This window comes from Amblyomma mixtum, chromosome 10 (genome assembly GCF_055824585.1).
Source record: "Amblyomma mixtum isolate Tamu chromosome 10, ASM5582458v1, whole genome shotgun sequence".
Lineage (NCBI taxonomy): Eukaryota > Metazoa > Arthropoda > Arachnida > Ixodida > Ixodidae > Amblyomma > Amblyomma mixtum.
Genome location: NC_143021.1, coordinates 147,251,538 through 147,268,379, shown reverse-complemented (window position 1 = coordinate 147,268,379; position 16,842 = coordinate 147,251,538). Strand labels below are relative to the sequence as shown.

The 16,842-nt window shown below is 46.8% G+C and overlaps 1 protein-coding gene across 1 annotated transcript; it reads right to left on the bottom strand.

Annotated features, from left to right (window-relative positions):
- Nucleotides 1-2,490: 2,490 nt before the first annotated feature.
- Nucleotides 2,491-9,617, bottom strand: LOC149327246 (uncharacterized). Its single transcript, XM_089564827.1, has 3 exons — nt 9,565-9,617; nt 6,007-6,171; nt 2,491-2,731 (listed from the first exon to the last, which is right to left on the bottom strand). The coding sequence occupies exons 1-3, from the start codon at nt 9,615-9,617 to the stop codon at nt 2,491-2,493; spliced, it is 459 nt and encodes a 152-aa protein (XP_089420953.1).
- Between the last annotated feature and the right edge of the window lie 7,225 nt (nt 9,618-16,842).

Sequence of the window (16,842 nt, the reverse complement as noted above, 5' to 3'; positions counted from 1 at the left end):
GGCACGTTTCCATTGAGCAGTGACCGGCGGTAAGCACACGACGGTCAAAAGAATCAGCGGCGTACGATACTAAGCCGCACATGCCCGAGCGGCCCGTAATTAAAGTGCTTTTGTGCCCCTGTTTTAATCTGAGTTCTTTTTAGAGCGCTCGGACTTTTTTACAGCACTTGCATTGTGATCAAGACGGCCGCTAGCATTGTTAACCACAGGCTGGCGGTACTGCCTTATCCTCATTTTAGGCACCTTCAGGTTTTTCCCTCTATACTCGTCCGCACATCACAAGGCACCCTGTCTTTTTGTAACGCGCTGTAAGATTCGTGTAGACATTTCGTAGAGATTGCAGCCCCCTGACTATAGAAAAGCAATATAACAACTTTAGCGAAATCCCCCACAAGTCTCCTAAATTAGCGGCGAAATAAGAACGGGGTTAATACCTTCTGTGGCCATGGCCGGCCTGAAAATGTGACAATAATGACCCTAGGCGGAGATATCCGAAGAAGAATATGTAGAAGGGGTGCCGCCTTCATTCTCTGAAACCTTGAAATATGTACCGGTTGAGCGCATTGGTCTCTTCTGCAGAAAAGATGCAAAGCAGTGGATGCAAAGCGGGGTTTTGGCGTGTTTCAAACCTGTAGTTAACGCGTGTTTCGTTTCACCTAGTAGCGTACTTGCGGCCCGTTCTCTTCACTAGCTGCGCTCGGAAGGTATTGGGCGCCTAAGCAATGCTCCAATTTTATCCTTTCTGAGTAGCTTAGCATCTTTTCGGTTCATGAATGCGATTTCATACATCAGGTGATGCGCCAGCAGTAATTGAAAGCACATGTAGGTAGTGTGCTGATGCGCTTTAAATCACGTGGCAGTTAGCATACCACACATTACCGCCTTCATTCATGTTCCGGGACTCTAATCAATCTGCAAGCATAAGTGTCACGACCAAGCAGCAGTCAATAACAATGAAAGAAACAAATATAGATCGCTGCTTCAAAACTGTTTTCATCCTAATCGCCAACCAATGTTTAAGGCGACTTGTATGCGTTGTTTCGGGACTGGTACTTAAAATTAGGTGCCCTTTAAATCATTGAAAAAGCTATGGTTAGTTTTCAGAAGTTATAAATACAGCTAGAACTCTTCGGCCTGTTTCCAATGGTGCTTTGCTTGAACATTGAAATCTTAACATTCCTGAAGTCAGGATGTACGCAGGTAGCCTTGGCTGCGCTTCAGTTTTGTTTATATTGTTGCGTCCACCCGCATCAATAAATATAAAAGGTGACAGTCGCATCCTTTTGTCTTGCCAAGCAATACACGGCCCACACTTAAATATTAAGTTCCGACCCCGAATTTGAACAAATCGAAGTCTCGTTCATTATTTATTGGCACGAAAAGTCTTGGCTCAAATAATATTTACTTATAAGGAAGAATCCTCGAGAAATGATGAAAACAGAGAAAATCTATTGGAGTGTATAGACAATGCAGGTGCCGTAAGTAACCCCGCCAACCCCTACATATTTTCTCCAGTGACGGTCGAAAATGCAACGTATGCCGGTTACTAGTACGCAGTTCTGATGTAGTCCTTGAAAATTCATTTACCTAGGTATCGCTTTTAGAGTGCCATGAGCAAAAAATGACAGACAAATGAATAGAATAGGTGACTGGAAATGCCCAAAGCCTTCTCAAAATACTATTACAGAGGCAAGCGCTGTTTGAACTTGTTACTGTGGCACGCTACCGGCCTCACCGAACTAGAGCTGGATAACGTTGCTGCGGTAGATCAGTTCGCTAGTGCATATGTGATTGGGAGGCTCCAGTAAACGTAGACTGTTAGCTGGACCGCTACCTCTCACTGGAAATTATCTGTCATGGTCAAAACAGTGGTGTAAAAACTACTGTCCAGTGCATTCTAAATTCATCGTTTCTTCATTTCTGTGACTGCTGCCTAATAGTCAACTGGAGTGCAAAAATCAAACAGTTAAAGCCGCGTGAACTGCTCACGAACAACTTGCACGGTTTATTGTGGTACCGCTACCGCCGCATTATTGCAATCGCATCTTCTTCTACATGTCACTTCATCGCCGTGTGAAGCCGCTTCATTCTACCCCGAAAGTTCAGGGTTCTGCTTCTCGCTTTCTCCTATGCCTGTTTCGACATTCAAAAACAACACCTGACCATATGTGCCGCTACCCTTCTTATTGATTTATTCTTTTGATATTAATAGCTTGAAATTATTAGTTCACGCTTTCCAGTTCCCGCAGGATTGAAATGAGAGCCATTGGGGTTTTAGAATCCAAAGAGAATAACCTATTGAGCCGCTGACATGAATCTCATCAACACACAAGGAAAGTTGTCTGAAACAGCCACTAGGAAGTACACGTTGGGAAGGGACCCAAATGGCCCTAACCCACCTGGGCGCCATTCTTAAACAAAAGCGCACCAAGGCCAGAGTTGTCATATAAGGGAGAAAGAGCCGTGTAATCAAAATATAAGTGAGGTGCTCTAACGTCGAGACAAGTCCACCCTGGGATGCGGCGTGGCGGCGGACGTCTCGTTGGCGACCGCGGCTGTTGTGACCTCCGTGTGCTTCCACTGAGACCCCCTGGCTCGGCGCAGTCCCCCGCCGAATATCAGCCCCAGGGCGAGGATGACGAAGGACAGCGCCACGCCGGCCACGCACAGGGCCGCAGTCACCCGCTGGTGCCACTGCTGGCTGCAGCTGCTCTCCAACTGCGGCTCCTGCCTGCCAGGGACAGAGGAGGGCACAGCAACTGCTGGGTATTTCTAACACTCACTTCATGCGTCCTACAGTGCTGGCTGCACTACGAACGCTGATCGATTTCACAATGTTCAACGTCCGCCCGAGTGTACTGAAGAGATAGATTGACATTTGACTCTTCTCCACTGCTTATGTCATTAGCTTATCTAAAGCCACGAGAACCTCCATTATTTATCCCCGTTCTTACACCCTATCGAGCCCACTGGCTGATGCATCAAAAAAAAAAACTTCAGTGCGCGCTTACGCTCCTCCTTAAGGGTACGGCGCGACATCGTTAATAGGCTACAGCAGCGGACTGGGGACCTCCTTGAGTGTCGCTACTCATACCTGGATTGAGTTCTCTCTTTCACCTTCACATGACGCTTAACATACCATAAAGAGCACAATGCGCTGTCATTAGAGATCCCTCCCTCGAAAATACTGCTTCAAACACAGGTGCCTGTTTCAGGCTGTCAAAGGTAGCTGTTTGAAACACAGCCACCGGTGCGGCTAATTAGACCAAGGGTGCTGTTGCCGAGGAGCCTCAAGGGACCAATCCTTAACATCCACCTATCACGACTGGCCGGTTTTTACGACTTCACAAGGTCACTTGACCTAGGTGGCAGTTTGACCGCCTGCTTTTGCCAAAACGCTGACACCGGGGTTGCAGCTGAATTCTATCGAGTAATATCGTAAGGAGAAGGCGTTAGATGAGGCAGCGTTGAAGCTAACACCTTTGTTGGTCCTTTGGAGATTATCGGACAGCTTTCAACGACTCGGAAAGTCGTTTTTTGTTGGCAGTCTTTCTATCACAAGGTATTTCCCCTGTCAAACGATATCGAAGAAATGGCGGGGGATTCATCATTTTAACGTTATTAAACTTTCTGTACCAATCAGCGCTGTGCCTGGCTATCATCCTCTTAGTTCACAGCATTAGCAATGCAAGGATCTCTCTAAAGGTGTAACGTCACAGTCAACGCTTGCCTCGCTGTTGGTAGTATTCACGCATTCTGCTGCTGCCTACATATACTTCAGTAAAAGGAGGCTTACGGTCCAGAGCAATCACGCTATCAAGAACCCATGACATGCACCGAGTCGATCACACTTGTCTAGAGTGCTCGGACGGTGTGCTGGGGAGCAAATGAACTGAGATCTTTTCGCAGCTGATTTGCTAGCGGTAAGACGCTGGTGCTTGCGCGTTCACGTCTCTATTCAGTTGCTCTCCGGCGCAACCATTATCAATGAAAATCAATACTTGCTTCATAATTTCTCTCCATCCCCCCCCCTTCCCAACGGTACCTTTCCAGCGCTCTAGACAAGTGTGGTCGACTCTGTACTCTAAGCAGATGCAGCACGGGCTGGTCCCGGCTTCGAAGAACTCCCACAATGGAATGCATCTTACCTATTGCCATCAACAAGTGGCTCTCGAGACTAAAACCTCTCCATGCTCTTGAACCATTCCAGTGCCCTGCATATGTGTTTTTCCTACCTGGCAAGCAGTTTTATTCTGTTTTATAACTCCAATCCTGCTCCTTAAATTTGATCATTGTTGTTTTCTCAGTTTTGTTAAAAGGCTGCACTTTTTGCGAACCAGCTTTTTTCTGTCCCTCGCATGCAATGGAACAATACAGATTAGAAAAAATAAAGGTGCGCGTACCAAGAAACTAGGTTATCTGTATGCATGCTCTTTCGCCTAAAGTGATGAGGCTAGTGTTGGCCGTTTATTCTTCAAGGAGACGTTAAAACACCTGTGTGGCTACGTGCTTCTAAATCTCTGTAGGAAGGAATATTTCTGTTCCTAGAAGCTGCATGTGACGAGCTCGAAACTGATGAAGCCGAAAATACCTCCTTTTGGAGTAAAAATTACAGCTAAAAATTTAGAGCATGTGAAACGTAGTTTGACCCAAAGCCATGAAGCTGAACATATATGCTTTTTGCGCAGGTGAAAGTTCCTCAAAAATCTAGCTGTAACGTCATCTCTGTCTGTTGTAACAGAATCGCTCTCTTCCCTTTCGAGCATGGCTCCCCTACGCGGTGTTGTACTAGCAGTCACTCTCCGTAGCGTACAGGTATTGAGAACACGAAGCACTACTAGAAACAGCACGACAGAGGCGTGAAACGTGAAGATTGCTTGCGCCCCTAGCATTGTTTATCACCACGACAAAGGCGCAAGAAACAAGCGTGTGAAAGCACGTGACGGAGTTCAGCCAATGGGAAGGTTGAACGTCAAGGGTATGCGCAGGGAAGGAGGACTGTTTAATTCTTATGCTGGCATTTATTTTTCTTTGTTGGGATGGTTCAATACAAATTTTATTAACTGCAAAAATATTCCGAGTACTGCGTCCTACGCTCCTTGCCGCCGGGTTCGAATGCTGAGTGGCTGTCCTGACTGGCGTTTTGTGCATTCCAATCCCATCCGTTGTTCCCCACGTAGCCGCCATTGCAGCTACACTATAGCTTGTAAACAACTCCTGCTAGTAGTTAGCACGGCTAACTTCGGCGACGTTGTTCACCAAAGGTTAGAAAAAGGTGAGCGATAGCTTTTGCAACTTCTTAAAGGAGCGCACCGCTAATGCATGTGCTAGAGGACAGCCCAGGGACTTTGGATAGCCGTCGCTCCATGCCAGTTGCCTGCAAATGTTGGTGCTTTCTGTTCGGCCAGCGCTGCGGCTCCGGTAGCCATATCTATTCCAAGCCCACTGGCGTGGAGAAATAGAATGCGGTACTCTGAAACAAATCAGATGAATGTACAACAAAAATGTCTGCAGCGCCACCTCGAGAGTCGGCGTTCCTGCACGTATGCGCAGCGCATGCTTACTCACAAAATAGCAGCCAGCGCACTTGCCTCCCTCCGACATCGCGGTTCTTACTACTTTTTGGTTATCATCCTTCACTAATCGCCTCGCGTAAGATAAGTTCTTTAATACAGAGCGCTTTTTCAGCAGTACACTGCGCGGAGTCTCTCTGCAACGCAGCACGTGATTCGCCGCCCGAATTCTTATCGATGCTCTTCACAGTATAGGCTGTTCAAAACTTCGCAGTGATGCGGAAAGAGTGGTTTTCTCTGCTACTTCAATTTATTAATAAAGTTTGAAATGAGCTGATCTATTGGGACGCGTAGGTATCTGTATAATGCAGCAAAACACAATAAAGTGGGATCAGTGAAATGCATGCAGAAATTTGCGCTCCTTCTTCCGCTCCCCACATAAAAAGTTCTTCAACTGCGCCGTGCATAGCGCATCTTGTTCAGCGGCACTCACACGTGGTCCAGAGGGTTCCCACCCGGGTTAAGGATGCGTGGCGGACTCTGCGCCGGAGTCGCGACCAGCACCGCTGGTACCTCGGCAGCGCCCCTTTCAGGGTCTTCTGGGCGGAGGCCCTGCTGCTGGTGGTCCCCCGCAGGCACCCGCTGCGCCGGCACAGCCCTGCACACGGTAGAAGTGCAGAAACGGATTCGAGCTTTAGGAGGAACTTGCGATGCGCTAAATCTCACCGTCCTACTAATCTAAGTACATTATCTTCTAGTTTACTGTTTGTATATGCGTGCGTGCGCGCGTGTGAGTGCGTGCGCGCGTGCGCGCGCGCGCCCCATTTGCCAAATGTAACTGAGCAATAAGTTTTTGCTTCTAAACCGTCTAAGGGAGCCCTTAAAGCACCCCTAAAGACTTAACTGCGGCAAAACGTGAGAAATAGAGCCCACCTTACTTCATACAGATTCAGAGCTTAGAATCAGAGATTGAGAATTTTTCGCTACGCTTTTAAGGAACAAACCACCTGTGCCGGGTTACTTTTAGAAAAGAATGTATGTATGTATGTATGTATGTATGTATGTATGTATGTATGTATGTATGTATGTATGTATGTATGTATGTATGTATGTATGTATGTATGTATGTATGTATGTATGTATGTATGTATGTATGTATGTATGTATGTATGTATGCAAGTATGTGTATGCGTGTGTCTAGGAAGCAGCATCTTTCGTTGGTCATGTTCAGTAATGTCTGGGTGACGAAATAAACTGCGAGCTTCACCAGCGCGCAGCAAGAAATCAGTTGCTCATTTGTAGCCTCGGTCAACACTCCCTGAGCGTGCATGCTTACAATGACGCATTATTCCTGTGCGGAACTCAAATCAACGTAAAGTTTTTACTCAGGCAACTCCAATAAAAATAACCGCTTTCCATGCAGTAATGTAATTGTTTAGACCGGCAGTTTTTAAGTGTATTGCGTTTACTCGCCGCGCCTGGTGGCGTGTAACTGTGCAACACATTGTTATTACTGTTTATGTCACCTAAAACAATGTATAGTTATATTTCTTCTATGGTAATTCATTCAATGTTTATATGCCGGGAAGTGCACTGTGCCTGGCATTATATAGACTAAAGCCAGCGTAGCAAACCAAGGTACTCTAATTCACAAAACAAACCCTTCGCATTCGCCAGCTACAGAGAAACCAGACAAATTTATAGTTGGCTCCATTAATTTTTGAAATATCAGCATAGTAGGGCCTTTTGCGAAAGGGTGTGGAAAACAGTACTAATGCTAACTTACTGCTATTTTCGTAATGCCGTCGAAGTGTTGAAATGAAAATACTGTTATCGATTAATTTCAAGAATCCACCGACAATCCTACGAATTGGTACGACAAATTTGCTTTTGCAACGTTGATTTTATATTTTTATTTCTCATTTTCTCTTTTAGAATTAAATTCCTTTTTCGCTTTTTTGTTCCGCTGCTGCGCCGGCGCGTGACTGTCGGAGGCCTAGCTCTGTATGGTGCAGGTGGGTGGTGGTTCGCAGTTATGGAGACGCAAATTTTACCTGTCGGCGCTCGGAAGCCGCGGAAGGTGCTTTCTCCGGCGGGTGTTTCTAGAGGGCGGAGGCTACACACTCGCATAAATAGCGGATTCTACTGCTACCGCAGTGAAATGCTGTGCGATTGCTGTACGGCGCTCTGTCAAGAAAGGTCAACTGCCGAAGCGTCAGCATATTTCCAGCAGGTGATTAGAAAGACCAATTTTTTGCACGACTGGCATTCTTTATTGCACAGCTGCTGGTTTCCATGCATACCCATTCTTTCATTCTTTAGCTATAAAACGATCATCATGCGGGCAGACAGCTCGGCTACGTCACTAGCTGAGGAGCCGTGTTCACCGGGTATTATAACGACAGCAGTGAAGCAAGAAGTAAACACAATAGGGCTCAATGAGCTGAAGTCATGGCCATATGCACCCTCAGCCTCCCACTAGGTGTTGGGCACATTACAGCGGGACCTGTTATAAAGAGCCACTCAGCTAGAATTCTCACGCGGCCCCGCACTCTTTTGCGCCGAAATTGCGTCAATACTCCACGCGTTCATTTCGCGCGTGTAGCCCCTTCGTCGTGTGCGCGGCTCATAGCCGAGAGTGCGCGGGGCACTTGTAGGGCTGCGCAAAGGAAGACCTTACATAACTACCCGGAATGTGGACGCGGCTGATAGCTTCCATATTCGTACTGTGCGACAACTGATTACTGTATATTATGGCAACGAAAACCAAGTATTGCGAATGTGGCGATGAATTGGAGTTGCGACCAAACGCTGTTCAACAGTTAGCGTATGGATAAGCTTTAGTTTCACGGACCACTGTAAGGTTCTGATGACCATACTTGATAATGAGAGCCATGCTTTAAATTATAATTAAAATAATAAAAAAAACCAGACCTACGGACTAGCAAATACATGCAATATAAAAATAAATGCTACGTGTTTATGACAGTGTTCGTTCAACTTCAGGATTTACACATGAAATATAAACAGTGTGTTTTTCACCCAAAACACCCAAACAAGCGGCGCGCCATTTGACGCTCCTCAGTATGTCACGAAGTAAAATATGCGATGTGAAGGGCTGCTTGTTTGAATGCGATGGCTTGTCTCTCAACGTTCGCATTCGGCACATGTGCAGAATAACAGCGTACTGAGCTGGAAGATAAGAGAACACCTATTCTTGAAATGCACTGCATGTTTCAGGGACAGTTGGCTGCGGATCTTTTTACATTGTTTGCAACGCTTCCCACTTATAATTATCCCACAGCAATCAATTTCTCTACGTCATGACCTGCGCATAAATAGCACTTTTCCTAGCAAGTCCAATCTGGCCCTTAAATGCGATACGTGTCATACCTAGAGTGCATTTAAGTGCCAAAACGTGTGGTGGGCAGAACAAACGTTCCCTATAAACACACAGCGTGCTTAGAGTACGAGACAGTAGCCATGACCCTTTAAGCACAACTCACGCTGCTGAATGATGCTACCTTGTTCTTTATTGTACAACTCTCAAGATGAAAAAAAAAATATGACAGGAAGCCTGCACCAAACCAGAGTTTATCGCAGGAGAACCAATTGAAAATAAAAGAAATGAGAGAGAGGGGGGAGGCAACGCTCAAGAGAAAATTTAGGAAGAACCAATTAGAAGAAAAAAAAAGGCACAAATGATAGCCGGGCAAACGTGATTTTTAGGGCAAAGCGCCCCAGAAGCAATAAGAATAAAGAAGGACGAAGTGAAAATGAAACTTGGATGGGTCCAGCGTGCCCAAAATCTTCAGACATACAGCTAGGGGGCCAGGAGGAGGGAACGTGCGGGGATCTGTCCCACTAACTTGCTTGCCCACTCGTAACAAAGTGGTGAACTCTTATCTATGGCTTGCTCGAAGGTCGCTAGACGCGAACTGGCCACTGAACAAGAACCACGTTGAACGCGTTACGAACTGCCTACCCCTAAGGGTGAAATAATACCATGCCGATGGAAAAGCGTACTGCGTTCCAACTTGTCATTACTCACACGACCTCCGTGGAGCCATACCCAGAAGTGCCCGAACAGCCGCTGATCGACATGGTGCCCTGGCAGTGCGACCCACCGGTTTGGCAACTCTTCTTCTTTCTTTGAGCTCTTGCGCAGAGAAATCCCACGAGGAGCGGCGCTCCAGAGACGGTGGAGATGAGAAAGAGACTCTTTAATGAAAGACAGAGAATTTAGCCGGTAAACTATTGTAAAATATTCAGTCTGTTGATGGAGTGAAAGCCTCGCGCTTAGAAATGAATGGGATCCTCTTCGTGTGGTGGCCGGCAAGGATCCCGAACACTCATTGAAATTAACATTACCTGAACACGCGTATAAACGCACACACAACACATACTCAAGAAAAGCTGGCGGCAGACATTGTGGTTGGTGGTCGCCGCCCAGCGCTCCCTAATGGGTGTGATACGGATGGACAAAAATCAGGGAGGTAGGTAATGAGATCTTGCAATAGTATATTCAAGTGTCGTTCATAGGTACTTCGGACGTTAATACTTTCAGTCTTTTCTGGCTCTAGTCACTATTCATGGGGCAGAACGTGCTGAGTAGCAACTACTTGGGGCCTCCTGCCTCTAAATAATCGTGGCCTCATGCACTCGCAGACACTTTCTTCTGTCTATGGCAATCTACGAACACTCTGCCTGTCATCTCCCCTCCTTCAATAACTCGTTCTTAGTACAGCGAACAACGACAGCTGTTACAGTTGCCACTGCGCTGTCAGATACAGGCACAGCTCATGTAAGCAGTGTTTACTGCTGCGTGTTGAATTACATTCCTGAAGAGAAACAAAGGTCAACAAGCAATACTGGAATACACAATGCGTATAGCTGCATAGAGCCTTAAGGTGCTCAACACACAGCAATGCCGTGACGTTTTACCACATCAGTTGCTGCTATGCCAACTGTGGTCATCCTTCAGCGCTCACAGGGTGTAATTTTCAGCTATCTCTCTGTTTCATTAAGGTTGAAATGTACGCTGAGGACAACACCATGAAATTTTTATTCTTAGTAGATTTCGATGATATAGCTCTTGTGGTTATATTGCCGCTTGTCCAGTGGTAAGACATATGTAATCCTCAGAAAAATAGGCTTAAAATTTTCTCGACATTCGAGTCGAACTCGCGATGAGAACACTGAAAAGGGCCGAATTTATGATCACTCTGATGGAGTCAATGACAGTGTATTCCAGAATCCTGGATCCACGCCCAAAAAACTGCGCCGACGCGCCGCAGTTTGCATACAGAATAGCCCAGTGATGGCGGCACATGTTGCCTATTACACGGGAGTCCATCAATTTAAACGTACGTCAATTTGCCGTAAGTATCCATTGAATCTCCCGTATTGCATTGAGCACTGTGCATAATTAGCATACCAAATATTTATCGGACACCTATTTTTATCACGGATCAGCAAAGCGATAGCTTTCGAAGCTGTTGATGCATGTGCCAGAAATGACTGGCGAGGCGTGTGAGGCCCAGGTTGCTCTTCCCTTACACCTATTACCCCTTGCCACCGCAAGTGATATGCAGAGGCTTCACACTTTGGCGTAAAAATACAGTATTTCCTTACACCATGCTTCACACTGACGAACTTGGTCTAGTGACATTATTGCCGATCTGGTAGGGCTATGTTAGACCCCCGCTGCTCTTCCTGAGCTATGCTCTCCACCGAGCTCTTCTCGTACAGCATCTTCCAGCCACGTTTGGCATGTGGAAGCTTCACACAGACGAAGCTCATCAGGTGACCTCACTTCTTTTCAGTAATGAGCATTCGCCAATTCGGGCACTCCACTTACGGTGTGGTCGCATCACGTCCCTCCGCATAGACGAGCCTGGTCTCGTGACGTCACTTACCTCCATCCAAAGAGCATTCGCCGATCTTCTGACGTCCCTTCTAGAACGGTGGCATCGCGTCCCTCGAGTTAATGTGGACTTCTCCGCTGTGGTTACATCACTTCTCGACAGTTTGGGGACGCCGGTCACCGGGCTTCCGCTCCAACGAGGCTTCTATGCATCGCATAATAAAACTAACTGACTCCATTATTTTTGTCGCCTATAAACTGGGCTCTTACAGTGAGGAATCAGCAGTAAAATAATTCTGATATTGTTTGTAAAAAGTTTGAATCACGTTTTAAACTGACAGCTGTTAAGTTCCCATGACTGGGTTTCTCGTCCTGGTAGTAGCAGTAGTAGTAGCACGTCGTATTCGTCGGAGTCGGTGTGTTGTCATGTGGTTACCGTAGAAGCTGGTATAGGTGTGACATGAATGGAGGACCCCGTTACCGGAGATTGTTATCGGGATGGTGCCTGCGTCGCCCTCGAGTGTGTTTATATAGCTACAGTTGTTACGGGCCAACTCGCGCGTTGCGCACCGTAGCAGTGGTAGTATATCGTAGTCGTCGGCGTTACCGGAGGGTGCATTGCTATGGGAAGGGTGCATTGCTATGGGAGTGTGGTTAGCGCGTGAGGAATGTATGACTCTAGTGGAGGAATCCATGACCGGAGGAGAGTTGTCGGGATCGCGCTTGCGTATCCCATATGCATATTTTTGCAGTGACAGCAGTTAATCCCGGGTTCTGCGTTTTCTGGGCGTAGGAGTAGTGATTCGTATTCATCGGCCTAACCGGTGGGCGCGTTGCCATGGTACCAGTCGGAGGGTAGTTGCATTGGAAGGAGGAGCAGGGTAACCTATGAACAAGGGGGGTACGGCGAGAACATAAGGCGCAGGCGGAGGTTAGTTGCCATAACAACCACTCTGACGGTGGTTACCCTAGAAGGAGGAGGAGACTTACAGCGGCAGTAGGCTATTGCAAGAGTATAGGAATGCGTGCCAGGAAAATGGCTACCCTCCGCGGGCAGAAGAGGCAAACGAAAAACGAGTTTGTGTGTAAAAGTAAAAACAGCGCTCCAGAACTATACCCCCGTGAAGTTGCTCTATATTCTTTACCTCAGCATACCGTAAAATAGAATATACTAACAGCGGTCTCTGAATATCACCTTACATACTGGTAAATGTCCTGTTTTTAAGGTATCCTGTTAACCACGACTGAACTCGCCTTGAAAAAAAAAAGGAGGGGATACTCAAACCACGTCTTACGGTTATCACGAGATAACGTTAGCAGTGCATTAAAGAGAGTTCTATTTTTGGCTTTTATTTAATCTTTTAGCTTTATCTGTCTAAGACTACCTCCATGTAGCTCACAACGTGGATGTTAGTTGGATAGTGGTATTATATGACGAAGAAGAAGATATGCAATGCACAGCGTGAGAGTTCATTGCAGTGTATTAAACTGCAACGAACTCTCTGCGTGATTGGCTGCGGCGATGGAGTATTTCTCTCGTGGAGTGGCCAGCCTAGCTGATGTATTCGCAGCACGAGGGGGTCGAATTCCAGCCGCGCAGTTTCGTTCTCGCGAAAGCATTTCTTGTCTCATGAGTGGCGTTTACACGACTTGCCGGCCGAGCGTGTTCGCACGAAAAGACCATTCAAAAAAAGAAATTCGCCGGCATTGCGGATCGAAAGCAGGCCATCTATGTGCAGGAGGGAACAAAACGCATGCGCCACAAACGATTTTCTTTATTTCATGGCATTTACTTGCATGGTTTTGTGCAGAAAGGATATACATATATATATATATATATATATATATATATATATATATATATATATATATATATATATATATATGCGAAATTGATAAACGCTTCATTTAGACAAATATTTATTGCTAGCCACGTGTTTCCACAAAGGTTACAATTATAATGATGCAATATATTGTGTACAGCAACCACCTACAACATTAGGGAAACAGATCGTAGGTTCTAGCGTGTTAGAGGGGCACGAAGTGAACGCGTAGTGGTGTGTACGACGATAAAGAGTGTTGCGGATGTGTATTGATATTAGGCAACGATGGCTGACGTCATCCAAGGGTCACGTGATGAGTGTCAGTTCACAATATGGAAGTGGAAAAGTTCCTGACAAAAGGCTCACGCGAGATATCTGATGTGACAATGATTGCCTGAAAAAAAAAAGTTGCTGGTATTCAAGCGCTAATGCTTTCGTATTTCTTCAGTGCAAGACACTGCAGTGCAATCCAGTTTTTTCTTCATTTATGATTCGTCCAAAGTAACGCTCAAGAGTCATACCTCACACAAACCGGTGTGCCGGTTTGACCTCGTGAAGTAGTGCTTTCGCAAAACGTGTGTAGACTATTCGCTTTCGCGAGACTCTGCCATGGCAAAAAAAACAGACAAACTGTATAATGCGTGAAAACAAGAGAGTAATTGTTATTACTTATTTTGGACAAGGCACTAGTAATATTCTGATAAAACTGCTACATATTTGAGGTACTCAGATCATGTAATCGAAATTAGAGGCCCGAAAGACGCGGACTATGTTTTCTGGTCGTTGCTCGCGAAGGGGTGATGCGCCCGATTGTCCACTCCGGATGAACATAGCCCAGTTAGCAACTCGCGGGTTATCAAAGATCACTCAGCGTGTTACTTCTCTAGTGGCAGAGCAGTAAGAGGTCACGCGATTGGTTTAAAAGCCCTCAGCATGCACATTTTGTCATTGAATTCGTGTTGGTTCACGCCTACTCTTCGCGGTGAGTTTGAAAGAAAAAAAGACAGGAGCCGGAACGTTTAGTTCAACGTAACAAACAAGTCGGCGACACCGTAACACAACTGGCAACTTCTATTACTGCAAAAAGTCTAGATCGAGTTCCCGCGACAAAAGGACAAACATGAATTCCCCTTCAGCATATCTTTAGTGGGTGAATGCCCATTTATGCAGAATTGGTCAACATTCATTCCATATTCATAGATCCCTGTAGATTTGCATGCCACTCCCAGCACACCGGTGCAGCCATTTAGCGATGCTCCACTGCCCTGCGATGGCAGGCGCTGCCACCTACGGGGCTTTCGCGACTAACGTTGCTCTTCCCGAACATCTTCTTGCAGCCGATCATTGGTTCAACTCTCATCTGGAACGGTTGGCAGTTAGCTCACAATACGGTTGGAAGGTTGGCATGATGACACAGGGTAACCTGACCTAATTGGTCCCTCTGTCACCTAGCTTGCTTGTTTAAGGAATGTGTAAGGAAGGTGCGTGCATTTTTCCTCACGCTGAACGACGCCAACGACGACGCCATCTTTTCTGCGACACGAGCATGTCAGGTAGCCTTAGAGCGTTATTTTTGATTTACTCCTTCCACGACACCGTGCTTCCTAGGGCTGCCTAGTGTTTGGCTGGCACCTACTTCTGTCCAGCAGACACTACAGGTGCCTCCACAGGTACTGCCCCATACGCACTCCCACTTACACATGACTGTGGCTCCTTTTTTGGTTTTTAAGCGAAAAAACGCACCCTATTCGGGGCTCTGCCGCAGCAAGCTCGACCTTCCTATACCGAACGAGAGAACCTTGCGATTTCCGTTAGCGCCACAGCGTTGCCGTTATAAGCAACTGTTCCAGCCTAAATCTGCTGTATCCCGTAATTAAATTAGGAAGGAGGGAAATAGTACCCTAGTGCTTATCGCTGCTGACTCAAACATAAGGAGGGGCAAAATAGCAGCTACAATGGAGCGTGTAAAGTGCGATAGGCGGGTAGCAGTCGGGGTGTTCTCAGGGGGGACATTGGACGAGGTACTGAGAGAGACAAAAAGTGAACCTTCAGGGAATGTTGCAGGGCGCAACTTGGTAGTGATAGCGACGGTGCTACCACTACCAAGTTGCGGCGTCACCTGGATGACGCTGTTCGGCAGTTACTGCCAACAGAGGGCGCTAGTTCATGGTGTCCGAGAAATCTGAGCATATCCATTCTGGAGCAACCGGTCCGATTTTTCCAACGGAGGGGCGCCACTGAGGAGGATTGGCCAAGACACAGGCGTCGACTGACAGGTGCTTAAACTTTTTTTCTAAGCATCAAAAGGGAAAGCACATTTGGACACTTAAATTAACAAATCAAACACTGAGATTTTTGAGTGAAAATAGGAATCCGCCTAAACATCCTGCGTTTAGAAAGCTTTGGTTACAGATGAATTTTGAAAATGTGTAGCCAGAAGATGAATTTCAGAAAGGTTATGGATATTAAGAAAGATTTCGAATTCAGAGTATTTCGGAATGTCGCTGATGTATATCTTAGAACAGAAGACGGCGATGCTCTTTAACAAGAAAAAGACGGAGAAGAAGCGTTGTTTATGTAGCAACTGAGGTGAGAAGAAGAAGAGCGGAGAAGATTCACGCGTGTCCAACGTACGGCAAAATTTCCTGTCCTGCTGGGGGCGGGATGAAGACTCCAGACTCTACGGTGTCCCTCCCGACGACACCTATGACTTCCCGAGACGGCGAGACGCAGATGGCCAAGCCTCGTTCAAGACAGCTGCTGAGACTGAGCGTATTCCTTTGCGCCGTGTTCTGTGCCGTCCTGTTCGTCGCGCTGCTTACGACTTTGCTTGGAAAAAAGAAAACCGACCCTGAGGCAGTGAACCTGGAGCCATTCTGCTGCCCGGATGAAGCTCTGATGGTGCTGCGTGCCCTCAACACCAGTGTGGACCCTTGCGAAGACTTTTACGGGCACGTCTGCTCCAGGGCCAACGATGGCGACTACGAGCATGTGTCACCTCTGCTGAGGGCCGCCATGGTGTGGAGCTTCATGGATATGGCCGGAATGGGACCAGGCAGCGGCGCAGCCGGCCCCCTGCTGACCTCTCTTTGGCAGGGCTTATGGGAGAGAGATCACTCTTCTGTGAAAGACGTTGCCGAATACGCCACAGCGATCGTGCAAACCGGCGTACCTTCCCGCAAGATGACCGAGTATGAAATGGTCTATTTTCTCGCACAGCTTAGTTTCAAGTACAGCCTACCAGCCGTAGTTTATTTCAGTGCATCCGAGGGAGGCACTGACTTGAATATAAAACCAACTGATGACTGCTTCTCCAACTCAGAATTCGAGGATATTTTGCCCCCTGTGCTTGAGGCTGTCAACGGTGCTCTTAACACATCCGTATCAACCAAGCAGGTTTTACGACTCAAAGATGACATGGCCGCACTAACAGACGCCAGTCACTCAAGAAATCAGGCTCACAGCATTCAAATGTCACCGTTTTCCCGTTTATCTCAACGCGAATGGGCTGATATCTTAAGCGATCTGGTGTTGCCCGTGCATCCGAACGTCACCAGTGTTACGACGCAACAGCCGGAGAGCATCAATCGCTTCCTCAGCATCCTAGCCAACGAGACTCTTCAGCCCGTTGCAGCGGCCT